This window comes from Gossypium arboreum, chromosome 5 (genome assembly GCF_025698485.1).
Source record: "Gossypium arboreum isolate Shixiya-1 chromosome 5, ASM2569848v2, whole genome shotgun sequence".
NCBI classification, from domain to species: Eukaryota; Viridiplantae; Streptophyta; class Magnoliopsida; order Malvales; family Malvaceae; genus Gossypium; species Gossypium arboreum.
In genome coordinates this window covers 1,151,415-1,167,365 of record NC_069074.1, presented here as the reverse complement: position 1 = coordinate 1,167,365, position 15,951 = coordinate 1,151,415, and the positions used below count along the sequence as shown (strand labels likewise).

The 15,951-nt window shown below is 29.2% G+C and overlaps 1 protein-coding gene across 1 annotated transcript; it reads left to right on the top strand.

Moving 5' to 3' along the window:
* The first annotated feature begins 9,931 nt into the window (after positions 1-9,931).
* LOC108485771 (1-aminocyclopropane-1-carboxylate synthase 7) lies at positions 9,932-11,528 on the top strand. Its single transcript, XM_017789616.2, has 3 exons — positions 9,932-10,181; positions 10,269-10,558; positions 10,673-11,528. The coding sequence occupies exons 1-3, from the start codon at positions 10,011-10,013 to the stop codon at positions 11,526-11,528; spliced, it is 1,317 nt and encodes a 438-aa protein (XP_017645105.1). The 5' UTR covers positions 9,932-10,010.
* Positions 11,529-15,951: the final 4,423 nt, after the last annotated feature.

The window sequence follows — 15,951 nt, the reverse complement described above, 5'->3', positions numbered from 1 at the left end:
AATTATGAAGTTGGTGAAGCATGTGTAAAGAGTTTCATCAAATTACGAGGTCAGGTCGTCAACATATCCTTTAATCTCTAAACAACATTCAATTAAATGCCCTGCGTGATCGGCTGGTTGGCAAAGGCCTCACATTTAAGCAAAAAAAAAAATGTTAACTAATTACTAATTACTAATGTCATGGGTGGGTTGTGCATCAAAGCCCATGACGATTGCACAAATAATGCTCCATAAAGCTCGATTGATGAAATAGGACTCATTTGACCTGCTTGAACTAACTGGGCTTATGGAACTCATGAAGAATCCTATCTACTTAAAGTTTTGGCGGTCCAATGAAATACTCCTGTAAAACTATAGAGTTATTAGTGTAAATCCTAAAGGGATCAAATTGTATAAAGTTTAAATCCTTTATGACTCTCAATTGTAGATAAGCGCTAATCTCAATTGTAGATGTAACTCAATCTATTCCGTTGATATTGGAGTAATCACTTCACTTCATTTCATTCATAGTTGTGAATATATTTGAGAGTATTTACGCAAACACTTGGTGTGCGCTATTTTTCCTTTGGTCTTTTGTTCTTCGTTGCCCATTCATTCGAGTTTGCTTTCGCTATATTTCAATGCCTTAGAAAATTTTTACGAGAATTCTCACTTTATGAGAGTTAAACTAATTTAGACAGATTTAAAATAAAAAAATTGCATAAGGTTGCACGGTCTGTGAGACTAAAATTCTAGTCCCGTAATGCAATTGCAAATAATTTACATTGTTGAAGTTCTCATTCACATAAGCGTTGGATAAAGAAAAATTTAAAAAAAGAAAGAAAAAGCAATCGGATGTAATTACAAAAAAAAATTGAAATATGCAAAAATACAAATAATAATTATTGCTAAAGGTAAATAAAAATGTAAATAATTATAAATGAAGTTTCAAAGCTTAAATAGTGAAGTTAGAGTCTACTAATAGAAGAAAAATACAATATTTATATAACTCTACTAATGTATTATTTTATTTTGTAAAATTGATTTGTTTATATTATTTCTAACTAAATTGATGTGGAATTAGTGATATCTACTTAATTAACTATATATAATTATAATGAATCTCCGGGACTGTTGACTGTTCAAAGATCATAAAAGTGGTATCCAATAAATTTAAAATGCACTTGTAAAATATTAGACTCATGATGGACACTGAGGGCGGAGGTGAAGAGGGCGGACAAAGCACATGGAGAAGCTATATAGAATTCTTTCACGAAAAAGGCAACTCTTGGCTTGTGTGTTGGGAATTATGTGTTAAGAACTGGATTATATAAAAACAATTAAATATGGGGAAAGGAAATGGTCCACTGTCAATAGTTTACTATAAGCAAGTTGGAGATATAAAATTAAATATATAGTGATTTAAATATATATTTAGTACATATACGAGTTTGAGCAACAAGATTACAGATCTTTTTTGTCAAGTTGATATCTTCAAATTTATAACGTACGTTTGAAATGTTCTTTCGAAGGCTAACAGTAACGATATATATATATATATATATATATATATATATATATAGAAGAAATTTAACTAAAATAGATAATTTAGGCTTAATTTAATTAATTCAAGTGCAATTGTTTTATAATGTCTTCTCATAATATATCATTACAAGGCTTGAATTATTCGTACTTTGAGTTGATTAATATTTTTAAAAATTATTAGTTAAAAAGTAATTATTGGTGCAAAAAATAAATAAATATCTATTTTCTTAAGTAAAAAAATATTATGCCATTTATTCTCTTTAACAAATTTTAATTTACAAAATAAACTAATAAATTCATATATGATGATTTTGAAGGAGGATTCTAATACAGTTATCATGATAATTTCAATACAATAGTTCTAAATGAATTAAGGAATCCAATACAACATTAAACTCACCATGATGGTGATTCCAATTGAGTGTTCCAATATAATTATCATGGTAATTCTTGCTTGCAAATAGAAATGTGGCAGGACACAAAAATAATAATGGGTAAGGTAATTAAAATTGAAATAATAATCAATAAAGTTTTTATTATGTTGACAAAGTTTGATAAAATCATTATTAAATTATTAATTGAGTAAAATAATTAAATATAGTAATGTATATATAATGAATCTCCGGCGATGTTGGCTGTTCAAAGATCATAAAATGCAGCTGTAAAATATTAAAGACTTTTTTTGTTTTTGTATGTATATGATGTATACTGGGGGCGGAGGTGAAGGGCGGATAAAGCACATGGAGAAGCGATATAGAAATTTCTTTCATGAAAAAGGCAACTCTTAGCTTGTGTGTTGGGAATTATGTGTTAAGTTATATGGGGAAGGAAATAGTCCACTGTCAATAGTTTATTATAAGCAAGTGGGAGAAATAAAATTAAATATGTAGTGAGTGCGTATTCGAGTTTGAGCAACACAAATTTTTTTCTAACTTGATATCTTAAAAATTTTGTAAAGTTCGAAATGTTATTTTGAAGGCAACAGTAATAATATAATTATAAATTAAAATAAGATAATTTAGGCTTAATTTAATTAATTCAATCCGACTTGTTTTATAATGTCTCCTCATATTATAAAATATATGTTTTGGAAAAACGAAGTGATGCCGGTGGATCGTATTTAATTATATGTTATATTTTCAAAAAAAAAAAAAAGTCAAACAACATCTATCGCGTAGGACTACTCCTCTTATGTGATTTGTTCAAAGCGTAGTACTATGTGTAGGGCTAATATCATAATTTTGCACGCATCAATCAACCGGAAATTTCTTACATGAAGACAATGATGAGCATGTTCCAAAGGCCATTGCATGCCTTTATGGCGGGGTTCACAAAGCGTGTTCGTACAAACACGCTAAGTATCTTTTTTATATATTAAAAAAACAACATATATACCATATTATAAAATTTATGCATTTCAGATTTACTCCAATTGGAATATACATTCTTTAAAAATTAATATTAAAACAAAAAAAATTTTGATTTCAATAATTTTTACATTTAAAATTTTAATTATGGTTTAAACATATTAATCTATTTTTATATTAGATAAATATAATAATGAAATATATGTAATTAAAATAGTGTTATGTTTATAATTGTGCTAGTAAATTGTGGATTAAATATTAGGTCAAATTAATATTTTTATGTATGAAATTGTATAAGATTAAAGTTCATGTATAATATTACATATTAAATCAAAATTTATATATAACTTTTATATTTATTTTGAAAAACTATACGAGACTTACTTATCAACTTGTATATATTTATATGATTTGTATTAATACATTAATTTGTTACAAGATTATTATCAAGTATGTTGTATGCAGTGTAACATCCTCAAAACCCCATTGGTCATAAATAAAATGAGATAAAATTTTAGCAAAATAAGGTATAAAATCAAAGAAAATGAAAGTTACAATATATCAAAAGAGAGTTAAATCAAGAAGCATGACATGATTTATTGAGGAAGGGACCAAATTGAAAATATGCAAAAATTTCTTTGGCACAAGCATAAATGTAACATCCCTACAATTGATATATAAGAAAAGTAGTAATAAATTGTGTAACACCCCTTACCTGTATCCGTCGCCGGAGTAGAGTACGAGGCATTATCGAGAAGCACGAAACACTTACAGATAATATAAATACATTTTCATAACAATTTGTTTCGATTTCATACTATTTCATATTTAAGCTTTATTCACCAAAGTATTTGAAATATCATCTTTATGCAAATAGCACACATGAGGTACATAATTCCATAATTATGAATGAACACATTTATCAAACATATTCCATGTTTTTATATATATCATAGCAACTTTCAATTTCTTTCATAGAATTAAAAACTAATGAATTCAACAAGTGGACCTAGTTGTAAAAGTCATAAAAACACAAAAATTTCAAGAAATAATCAAGAATTGAACTTACTTGAAGTAAGAATATGAAAAACCAGCTTAAGGGAACTCTTCCATGGCATTTTTGCTGATGAGAATGCAGAAAAATAAAGAGAAATCTAGATAATTCCACTTTAGTCCTAGCTTTATTAAGTAAATTTTGCAATTTTCTAATTTTGCCCTTAATTCTCCTTATTTTCTTGCTGATTTCATGCTCTTGCCGTCCAGCCCAAATAGACCTTGGGTCTATTTTCCTTTTAAACCCTCTTTCTTTTATCATTTAAGCTATGTAATCATTTCCCATAATTTTGCATTTGATACAATTTAGTCCTTTTTGTTCAATTAATTATCAGAACTTTAAAATTTCTTGACGAAACTTTAGTACTAACTTATTAACACTCCATAAATATTTATAAAAATATTTATGGCTCGATTTGAAATTCTCGAGGTCTCGATACCTCGTTTTCGATTCTAAGTATTTTAGTATTTATTTTTAGTACACTATTCACAATTTCAAAATTTTTCCTAACTTCACATTTAACTTATACTCACTAAATTAATAATATTTCCTACTCATTTGTCGGATTTATTGATCTCGAATCACTGTTCCGACACCACTGAAAATTAGGCTGTTACAAATTGAATAATGTATAATTAAGTTTCCGGTAAAATGAGAAAATGATATAAAGCAGATAAAAGAGAATATTCAGGAGTATTAAGATAATAATAACAATAATGATGATTAAGAAGTAGGTTTTAGTATATTGATTTAAAAGTAAAGGCTAAATTGTAAATATGTGGAAAGTTTTTTTCTCAAGTGTAAATATTAAAAATTTAGGGGATCAAAGTGTAAAAATGATAAATTTGAAGGACCAAAAGTGAAAATAATCCAATTTACTAATATATGGAATTGGCATGCAATGACCAAATTGAATAGGTGAAGAATTGTGAGGGATTAAATCGTAATTTTACCAAATTAAGCGATGATTTAAGGATGGAATTTTGAAATATCATGAAGGGCACAATGGTCAATTAGAAAGAGAGAAAATTCTATAATGTAATGATGATGTTGATGACATTTTGGTGATTTTTTTAATTAATTAGTTAAATATTATTTTATTAATATTTTACTTAGATATTTATTATTATTTTATTTAGAAAATAGTATTATAAAAGAAAAGAAGGATGAAAAAATTTATCATCCTTCCAACGTGAGTGAAAATATGAGAAATAAAGTTTTCTTTTTTTTACAATTTAGTCCTTTGCGAAAACCTATCTTTTTACCAAAATTTTTGAAAATTTCCTTAGTTATTAAAGAAAGAAGATGAAGTAGAGATTCTAGAGAATATGTTCATCAATTTAGAAGCAATAAAATAGTAGAAGAAAGTGGAGAAAATGAGAAGAAAAATGAAGGAAAGTGGTGAAGATGAGAAATGCATGGAAATGAAGAAGAAATGAAGAAATTCTTGACAGAGGAGGTAAGTTTCATATTAAACCTACTTGTATTTCAATAGATTGAGTTAAAGAAGTTTTGAGTGAGATGTATGAAACATATATTTAGTCTAAATACTAGAAACAAAATTATTTAATGAATAATAGATACTTAAAACACTAAATTGGTAAGAGATAATATGATTTGTATGGCGAAAAGTACTAAGATTAAGAAATGAATATGTAATCTACACATAACATAAGTGACTAAATTGTATAGTAATAAAAAGTATGACAATTATGTGTGATTGAATGAAAGATAGTGCAAAAATCCTTGGAAAATAAAATATTTTATTAAAACAATTTGGACAGCAGTAGTTATTTAACTTTGAAAATTCACCAAAAATTATAAAAACTTAGTTAGACATTGATTAAATATGTAATTAAATCTTATTTAGTCTAGTTTCATATGGAAGAAACGGTGAAAGAAACGGAACTTTATAGTTTGAAATATATTAATTTTCATGAAACAAGGTCAATGTGAATTCGGGTTCCCCTATTTTGACTTTGAAAAATCATAAAAAATTGTAAAAAAAATGACTAGGGTTTTAAATGTATATGTTTAAACTCTTAATGAGTTTATTTTTGAGAGAAACAAACGGAAACATCATCCAAATCTCGTACTAAGGGATAATTATTTTTTAGTAAAGAAAAGTCGAAGCTGTCAAACAGCAGAACATGGCCAAATTTGAACAATTTACTGTACTTATTGACTAAGTCATAAATTTTGAAATTTTTATGGTAAAAGATATTTGAGTTTAGTTTCAAAAACATCAAGTGGATCTTAATTTCAAATTCTTTAGCTCAAGATATAAATAATTTAGTGACTATGACTCAAGTGGACAGCTTTGATATGAACAAACAAGTAAATAGTGGAATTATAGATAATGTTACATATAAGCATATTATATGTTAAAATTTAAAGATTTTAACAAATATATACTTAAAGGGCATGGAATGGAGAGGAGGAGGAGGAAGAAAAATATGAATATATATATATATATATATATATATATATATAGTAGATGAATTTGAAATGTTTGAAATAGTTGTAAGTGATGGAATGATTAATACATGTGAGTATGTTTAAACAAATTGATAAAATAATGAATATTGTTAATTCATGTGATATTGAATTCTTTGTTAAAATTTTATGAAGAATTAAATTGATTGGTACAATTTAGAAATAAATATGAAATATACATAAAGTGGGTAAACTACTTTGAAAGTGCAAGTCCTCCAATGGTATTATTGGTAAAATTTTAATATTTGTGTTAATTTTATAAACATTGTTATCTTTGATTAAATATCATGTTTTTATGAGCTCATTTTAACTCATAATTAGTTCTATCGTAAATTCAATTATTACTAAAATGAGTTAATGATCTATATTAATTAAATAATATGATACATTGATCTGAAATTTTTAATAGTTGCCTCGACAACGAATGACACACTGATGCATTGACTCAATGACCAAGTCGAGTATGAGATTGTTACAAGCATATTAAAATTTTTCCACAAACAAAATTAGAATTTTTAAATATAAGTTAAGAAACATATCTTAATATTTAACCTTGATCGTAATTTTTTTATTTCCACACACAATATTCGAAATAATAGTCCATATTTACATATAAAATTTATGCATAAATACCTGGTTAAAAATAATTTAAAACAAACACACAGATGAATTTATAGATTGATAATAATTAATATAAACAACCCAATATTATTAAATATCTAGATCGACGTGTGTCATGTTCTTATTCGATTTATATCTTCCAAGAAGATTTGTGCCTGCTCGTAGAGATGCAAAGATATACATATACTCCTTTTTTTTAATCAAATAATACTCGTAACCTTACCTCATCGAGATAATGAGCATAGGATGAGTAAATCTTGCAAGATTTCAATGGATGGAACAGTTTTTAACTTTTTATTTGAGATTGAGAGAGTGGTTTTCGGACATTTTAACTGCGTGTCGGCGGTATCAACTCAACTCATTATCTTCCAAAGTTTATATTAGGTTTTGGTAAAGTAGCAACATCAGATACAGATAGCTATTACATGCATATATGAAAAATATACTCTAGTTTTCGTTTTGTTTCTAGTCTAAATTCAAAGCATGAGAGGTGACAAACATGGCCCTTCATTATATGATGTTGACACACACTTTAGTTGCTATGGTGCTGACCATTCGGGAATGCACTTCTCCTTCATCTTAAAAGCTACTGAAATTAGTTTCTTACACATATATGCATGTGTGCAAGGACGCGTCCAGTTGTGAGCTCCCCATAAACCCAATTCGACTGTCATTTTCCTTGTCCCAACTTCAGGGGTGCTTTTCATACCTGTTTAGGAAAGATATCAAAACTCAGAAATTTAATTTAGCTGTTTCATGAAATTGAAAAGTTTATGATATTTGGAAGTGATAAATCTCAAAATTATACGTGAACAATAATTTAATGTGCAATTATATATATGAACTTTTGATTCGATCAAATTCTTGTAAATTATATATTATATACATGAACAATTATATTTATTTAATATAAAAATAAATTGATATATTTAATTCTTTGAATGTACATGATTAAATTCAAATTAAAGTTTCAAGTATACATTTGAACCGCAATTAGAGTTTCACTGTTTAATTGCATTAAATTAAAGTTCATATATACAATTGCATATTAAATCAAAATTCATGTATAATTTTAAGATTTATCCCTATTTCAAAAGACTGCTTCATGGCTTGGATTTACCTATGTCGGAGGTAGGTAGTAGCGTTGCTCCCATAAAAATAAAATAAAAAATTAAAATTACAAGTTAATTTATGGTAAAATTGTACTTTGACCCCTTAAAATATGAAATTTTTTTTATGTTTAGCCATTTTCAAAATGATGAAATTATATATTAATATATAATAAAATTACATTTAATCTCTCAAAAATTTTATAATTCAATTCCGATCTTCTTAAAAAATTTTTTGCTTCGACTCTATTTACCTAGCAGTTGATTATGATTATGAAATGATATTTTTTAGAATATATATTCATCATCTTTGGTTGAATATTTTATCTCTTGAATTTGATTTGGTAGGAGCTGGTTTTGGCAACTCCCCACAGATTTAAAACTGGGGTTTACTCTAGAAATTTTTATTTGATTACTGCTTTAACTCCAAGCCAGCCATTATTGTTCTTAGCTGCAGGGTAACCCTGACAGGAGAAAAGTTGAAGGTTTATTTTTAAACTTATAATCCAAAATTTAATCAACGTAGATTAAAATTTGAATTCCAATATATTTACCATCACTTTCTCATAATCCTAATATTCCATGATCTGATAAAAGACGATTGCTTGATACTTGTCTCTCTCCCAGAGACCAGAGTCGAAGAACAGTCGTCATCAACCACTACTACTTTTTTATGTTCATTATATTTGCATTGCTATTATATGACGATATAATTAAGCAATCTAATTAATTGAAGAATCTCATGCTGTGAAATTCCTAGCACATGATCTGCAACCCCACGTCGAAGAAAAAAAGCATATTCTTCGTATTCTGTTTTTGTTATGAAGATGATGTTTCTCCTCTAGTTGAGAAAAAATAAAAAAAACATGATCTTGACAAAAATCTCATTTGTTACATATAGGAATATACCTGCTTGTTTATACTTAAACACCCATGTGGTTAATGAATCTAATTAGCCATTTACAAAGTAAATTAATGTATAGTATTTGACATTTTATTATTTGCATTGACTAATTATCAGTTAGTCCATTTGTTTGGCTTAAGATTGCCTTTAATTAAAACCTAGATTAGATTAATGATGTTCAATAACGATGAAAATCCTTCCTAAATAAGATAATATTTTTGCTTGGAATTAATGCATCATTTAAGGGGGACCATGTTTTAGATCTTTTCAGAGCTTCTGTTTTGTCTCAAATCAGAATCTTAATCTTCAGTAAAATGGGATCTTTGTCAGGTCATCATAAAAACTTAACTACTCTTAGATCTCTTGGAACATAATTATGTTGTAATAAACTTGTACATTCTTCATCTAATATAGATTTGGTTTTTAATTAATGAAACCTTCATTTATTTATTAAAAACAGGGGTTTGATTGGTCATAGGTTGGGAAGTGGGGACTTAGCCAAATGGAAAACTCAAATTAAGAGATTACTTAATTTGTTGAAGCTAAACAATCATTTGGGGGGAATTAAGAGACTAAAACTAGGCACCTACTTTCCTATATATCGACCACCATACTTGGAGTATGGGATCTCTTCGAGATTGAGATAAAGAAAGATTTGACAAGTTGACAAGCTTAACAGTTGTCATTTGTGTTAAAATATAACTATATTGTAAAAGGTGGTATTTTTGCTTACACTATAGAGTTAATCATTGATATTTTTTAATTTCTTATTTTTCTATATTCTGAAAAGAAACAAGCAAGTTGTTATTGGATTCCTATATATAAATGCAAGTCTTTGACAAAGGTTTTCATCATCATCATCATCAGTCTTCTTCAAGCCCTCTTCTATCCCTTTTTTTTCCCTTCTTTCATACAAAAAGAAAAAAAGGGTAGAAATGGCTATTGAGATTGAACAACCTCGTGTTGGATTATCAAAAGTTGCTGTTTCCAAAACTCACGGGGAAGATTCTCCATATTTTGCAGGGTGGAAAGCTTATGATGAAAACCCTTACCATGAAACAAGCAACCAGTCGGGTGTTATACAGATGGGACTGGCTGAAAATCAAGTAAGTGTCAGCACTCTGCAGAACAAAAACATGTTAAAACTAATACATGTAATAGTGTTCTTACTTTTTGCTTTGTTCCTCGTACAGGTGTCATTTGATTTGTTGGAGAAATACTTGGAAGAACATTCTGAAGCATCGAGCTGGGGAAAAGGAGCTCCTGGTTTCAGAGAGAATGCTTTGTTCCAAGACTACCATGGATTAAAATCTTTCCGACAGGCGATGGCGAATTTCATGGAGCAAATTAGAGGGGGAAGAGCAAAATTCGACCCTGATAGAATCGTCCTAACTGCTGGTGCAACCGCAGCTAATGAGCTTTTAACATTCATTTTAGCAGATCCTGGTGATGCTTTGCTCATTCCAACTCCATACTATCCAGGGTAAGAACAAGTTCAGATCATAACTTTTTAAACTATAAAGTTCCAACCTACAAGGATCATCTTTCATTTTTAAACCAGTGCTTGATTCGGAACCATTTTTTGTTTTTAATTCAGATTTGACAGAGATCTAAGGTGGAGAACCAGTGTGAACATTGTTCCAATCCATTGCGATAGCTCAAACAATTTCCAGATTACACCAGAAGCCATGGAAGCTGCATATCAAAGTGCAGAATCCATGAACTTGAAAGTGAGGGGAATACTGATAACAAACCCTTCAAACCCGTTAGGTGCAACAATCCAACGATCAGCCCTGGAACAGATTCTCGATTTCGCCGTAAACAAAAACATACACCTCGTGTCGGATGAAATTTACTCTGGTTCTACATTCTCTTCATCCGAATTCATCAGCATTGCCGAAATCCTCGAAACTCGTGGCTACAAAGACGCCGAGAGAGTCCACATCGTTTACAGCCTCTCTAAAGATCTCGGTCTCCCCGGTTTTCGAGTGGGAACCATATATTCCTACAATGACCAGGTCGTCACCACCGCCAGGAGGATGTCGAGCTTCACTTTGATTTCGTCACAAACACAACATCTCTTGGCTTGCATGTTGTCCAACAAGGAATTCAGCGAAAACTACATAAAGACAAATAGGGAAAGATTAAGCAAGCGATATGATATGATCATTAAAGGGTTGAAAAAAGCCGGAATCGAGTGTTTGAAAGGCAATGCCGGGCTGTTTTGCTGGATGAACCTCAGCCCATTGTTGGAAAAACCCACGAGAGAAAGCGAATTGGCTCTTTGGAAGGTTATACTGAACGAAGTGAAACTAAACATATCGCCTGGATCTTCCTGCCATTGCTCTGAACCAGGGTGGTTCAGGGTCTGTTTCGCAAACATGAGTGAACAAACACTTGAAATTGCACTTGAAAGAATACATAAATTCATGGAACAAAGAAAGAGGAACTAAACGTAGTTATATGTGACCATAAAATCAAGTTTTTTGGGTGGGGGGGGGGGTTTAGATTTAATACCCATTTAGATTTTATGTGATTAAAATGTAAAGCTAAGAGTAAAATCGGGTTTTTTGATATATTATTCTTTGTTTAGGTGGACGTGATTTATATCCTCCTTGTTTTCTTGCTTAAGATGAAGCAAGTTCCCTAGAAATTCTTCTAATTTATTTTATTCAAAGTACTAATGATATTTTGTATTTCTCTCTTAGTTGTAAAGTATTTTTATAAATACTCTTTTGTCCTTTGACTTGGTCGTTATTTAATTCATACAAGAAATATGTTGCTTTTTTCAATCCTCTTCTACTTAAACACAATCAGGTTTTTATTTTAAAAATATAAAACAAAAAAAAAATTACTTAAACAAATTGGATACCAAGTACCAACCAATTAAGGAAGTCAATTCAGAAACCTCCATTGTGCAATGAAATCATGATTATATATGACTTTTTGTAGAGAAGGATAGAGTTGCCCTAATCATATATGCATATATAAAGAATTTTGTAATTCAATGTGGCATAGTTCAAAAGTTGACATTTGTCAAATTAATAAGTTATGGTGTGTACACATTGTTTAAAATTGCAATTAAATGCTTAAAATTAGTTTAATCATACACTAGATTTTCGTTTAAATAAGAATATGAATAAATTTAAATACTGAAAGGAGTCAAGAAAAATACCCGTTTCAACGAGTTCAAATTACTATTTAATTGATAATTTTTTTAATGCTCAAGTAATGTAACAAAATATTCAACACAAATGTAATAAAAAGATGGAAGGTCAAAGAGTTTGCTTATAATTCACACTACGGTAGTTAAGAGTATTAATGGGTCAACTCATGATAATAAAGAAAAAGGTTTGGAGACTCCATCTCGAAATTGGAGCCATCCTAATTTACTATTGCCATATCCATATGATTTATTTCTCCAATATTTCTTTATAAATTCTAGCATTGTAAGTTGTAACAAAAACTATTTTTAAGAAAAAGAATATGATATTTAGTTATTATATACTTGAGAAAAACATTATTCTGTGGTCTAATGGATTAACATAAAATTTATTTTCTTGCCAAGCTAATGTTACATCGTTTTCTATTAGGGCAAGCAAACCATGCAAAAGTATGATGTGACAGCTTCAATTTCATAGTTACAGATAAGCGTTGATTTCTTGCGTACGTACCAAGACAAAAACCTGTAATAAGCTTAGATATAATTTTGAGCAAATTTCGTCAAAATCTCATAAAAATAGGATAAATATCGACTTTATGTTCTAGGTTTTACAGCTTTCGAGCCTTCATTATTTTATTAAGTTTTTATATACAAAACAAAGAAAAATTACATCATTAACTCAATGTTAGCATGTTACTACCCATTTCTTTTCATTATTTTTATGGATTTTTTTGCTATTAGATGTTTTTCAAAATGAATTAACATATTTATTTACAGTAATGGTATTAGTATTAAAATTACATCAACAACTTAATTAGTTAATCCATCAAATTAATTAAAAAAAATACCGAGATTTTTGGGAATGATTGTAAATTATTATAGTGATTCTAATTAAAACATCTTAATCCCTAAAAGTTACTAACTTTTGCACGGGTGATCACGAACTTTCTTCTAAGGAACGGGACCATCTGGAGCGCAGTACGAAGAAGATTTAGGCGGTTGATGGTTCTGGCAGTTCTTCAAGGATTCTCTTATTCAGTCTCCACTTTTTACAGACATGTTTCGAAGTTCAATTTCAGTGGAAAAAGATGAGTAGGACTCTAATTTTGAGATGGATGAAAGTGATTGTGGAAATGTCACGATACCTACGATACAGATTAACAAAGTGTTAAGAGTCAACTCAGGCAGCCTTGGCGAAAAGCATTGATCATTAAACTACATGAGAAAACAATTACGTTTAATGCTTTAGTTTCAAGGCTTTCGAATCTTTGGGTAGCAATGAGTGTCGAAACTTTGCAGATTGATTTTTTTACCACCCCGTTTCCATGTGGCTGGAATGTAACAGCCGGTCCATGAAGCTGTTGGGTTTCCTTTTACCATGTGGCTTGGTTTTCACAGTTATTTTATGATGTTTATGAAAACGTCGAAATAAATGAATTTTTTAAGCTGTGCTTGATTCGCTGCAGCAAGTACTTTTGATTACAAGGAAATTTACTTAGGATGTTGACCGGGCGTGGCAGACTTTTATTCTAAGGGTTCACCGTAAGCCTAAATGCGTAGCTTGGCAACGTCTCCCATCGGGTTGTTGTATCCTTAATTAATATGGACGGTGTGCTGCGGACCTGCAAGGGACATGCAATAGCTGGTTGGTTGCTTTGAAACGAGAGGGGTGAGTGGTTGCATGGATTAATGGTGAGGATAGGAGTAATAGACAGCCTACAAGCTGAACTTTGGGTATTTCAGGAAGGCTTACGTATGCCCAAGTTAATTATGAAACTTGTTGTGCTTTGGTTGATGAATCAGCTATCTCGACCTTTTGAAGCTTCTCATCCGTTGGACACTTTCGTTAAAAAGATCTTGCTCTTGATCCGGGAGCATTGGTGATGGAAGTCCGACATATTTTTCGGGAGGGAAATCGTTGTCCTAACCACCTTGCATGTTTAGCTCAGGACATGGCGGAAGGTTATATTTTTCTTATCGGCACCGCCGGACGGCTTACAAATGTTTTTGCATGCTTGTATGTAGGGCCAGGGTAAGATGCATTTCTCGTCTCATTATTTCATCATAATGTACCCCCCCAAAAAAATTAAGCATCTTAATCCCATAAATAATACCTTATACAATCATAACTTAAGATTAAGTTAACAAAGTCTTAATGAAAAATATATATATATATATATATAAATAAAAATAAAATATGCAAATTCAATGGTCTGCACTTAAGTATAAATTTTACAAGACTCAAAAATATTAGTGGTCATTAATTGTAATAATTTTTGCTAGTTAAATTTTAGTTCCATTAGAATAGTTGTTATTACAATATTTTAGAAGGTCTGGATTTAAAAAAGTTTAAATGCATAATATCTTTTATTTTATAGATTAAATTTATTTATAATTTAAATTTGGTATAAAAATTATAATAATTTTAGTGTTTACTATTTAAAGAAATATTTGACTTTAATATACTGGTAAATATTATTAATTATTTTAAAAATTATCTAATATATTACTTTTACATGAAAAAGAAAAGCATTTGTTATATTATACTTATGACTTGAACAATGTCTAATGTCGCCAAAAACGATATTGAGAATCTAATACAGTACTACTTAGAGTTGAGATTCTGTAGGTTTTATTCCCCAATTTAATAATATCAACTTGATTAGAGGAAAATAAAAGGAAAAAGAAGAAGCAATAATTGGATATTGAAAAGAGCATACGTTGCGTGTGAACACTATTGTTGTTGACAATTTGAACAACTTTCTAAGTCAGAAGTCAACTAAACACCAGCAGGCGATTGGATCAGAGGCGGCTAAGATCAGCCAACGTGGCTCACATGTCACAAGACAATTCACGATCACGAATCATGAATAGAAGATTAAATTGACGTATAAGCACCAACCTCACATATCGTTCTTTTAAGTGGAAATTATAATTACACTTGTTATTACAATCAATACCATTTCAATAGTTACAATAATTATAATTAAATATTAACCTAATAATAACTAACTTCATTTTTTTCATTGAATTAACTTCGAACTTAATATCATAAATTTATCAAAACTTTATATTTTTGGTACATTCATAGCGGAATTTGCACAGCCGCATAACCATTAAATCATTAATTCACAATTGATCATTGATTTGTTTTACCTTGAAACGAAAACAATTTGAATGAAAAATTGTTTAGTTAATAAATTGAAAATAAAGAAAAATCATGTCACAAAAGTTATCAAAATATCATCCAATTTAAATAAAATTAATTTTATACAATAAAATAAATGAAATTACATGTAATTATATAAAAAAAAAGTCAACATCATATAAGTTTAAATACTTAAGTTCTAGGTTTATCATGTAAATCTAGCATGCGGATTATCAATTCAAATTTTATTTTAGTTTAATTTTTACAATATATAAGTTTTAATTAAAATATTTTAATTTGTTCATTTGTACATGTAATAATTTAATTATAATTATAATCATATTAAAATATTGATTGAAATTATAATTCCGAAGGTAGTAGCAGTAACTCCAATTTGTAGTATCATGATTCATGAAGCGCAGCTTGATTTAAAAACAAAATGCAACAAGCATCCAACACTTAATTGCTGAATGCTTCAATTGGAAAAAAATGAAAAATAAGGAGACGATGAATTTGGTTTTTGGTATTGTTTTGGCTAATTAATTTCACAAACATTGTCGATACG

Excerpts from the sequence above, each read along its gene's own strand:
- LOC108485771 (XM_017789616.2), top strand. The coding sequence starts at position 10,011 with ATGGCTATTGAGATTGAACAACCTCGTGTTGGATTATCAAAAGTTGCT. Across the intron at positions 10,182-10,268 it reads TGGGACTGGCTGAAAATCAA|GTGTCATTTGATTTGTTGGA; the intron begins GTAAGTGTCAGC and ends TTCCTCGTACAG. Across the intron at positions 10,559-10,672 it reads CCAACTCCATACTATCCAGG|ATTTGACAGAGATCTAAGGT; the intron begins GTAAGAACAAGT and ends TTTTTAATTCAG.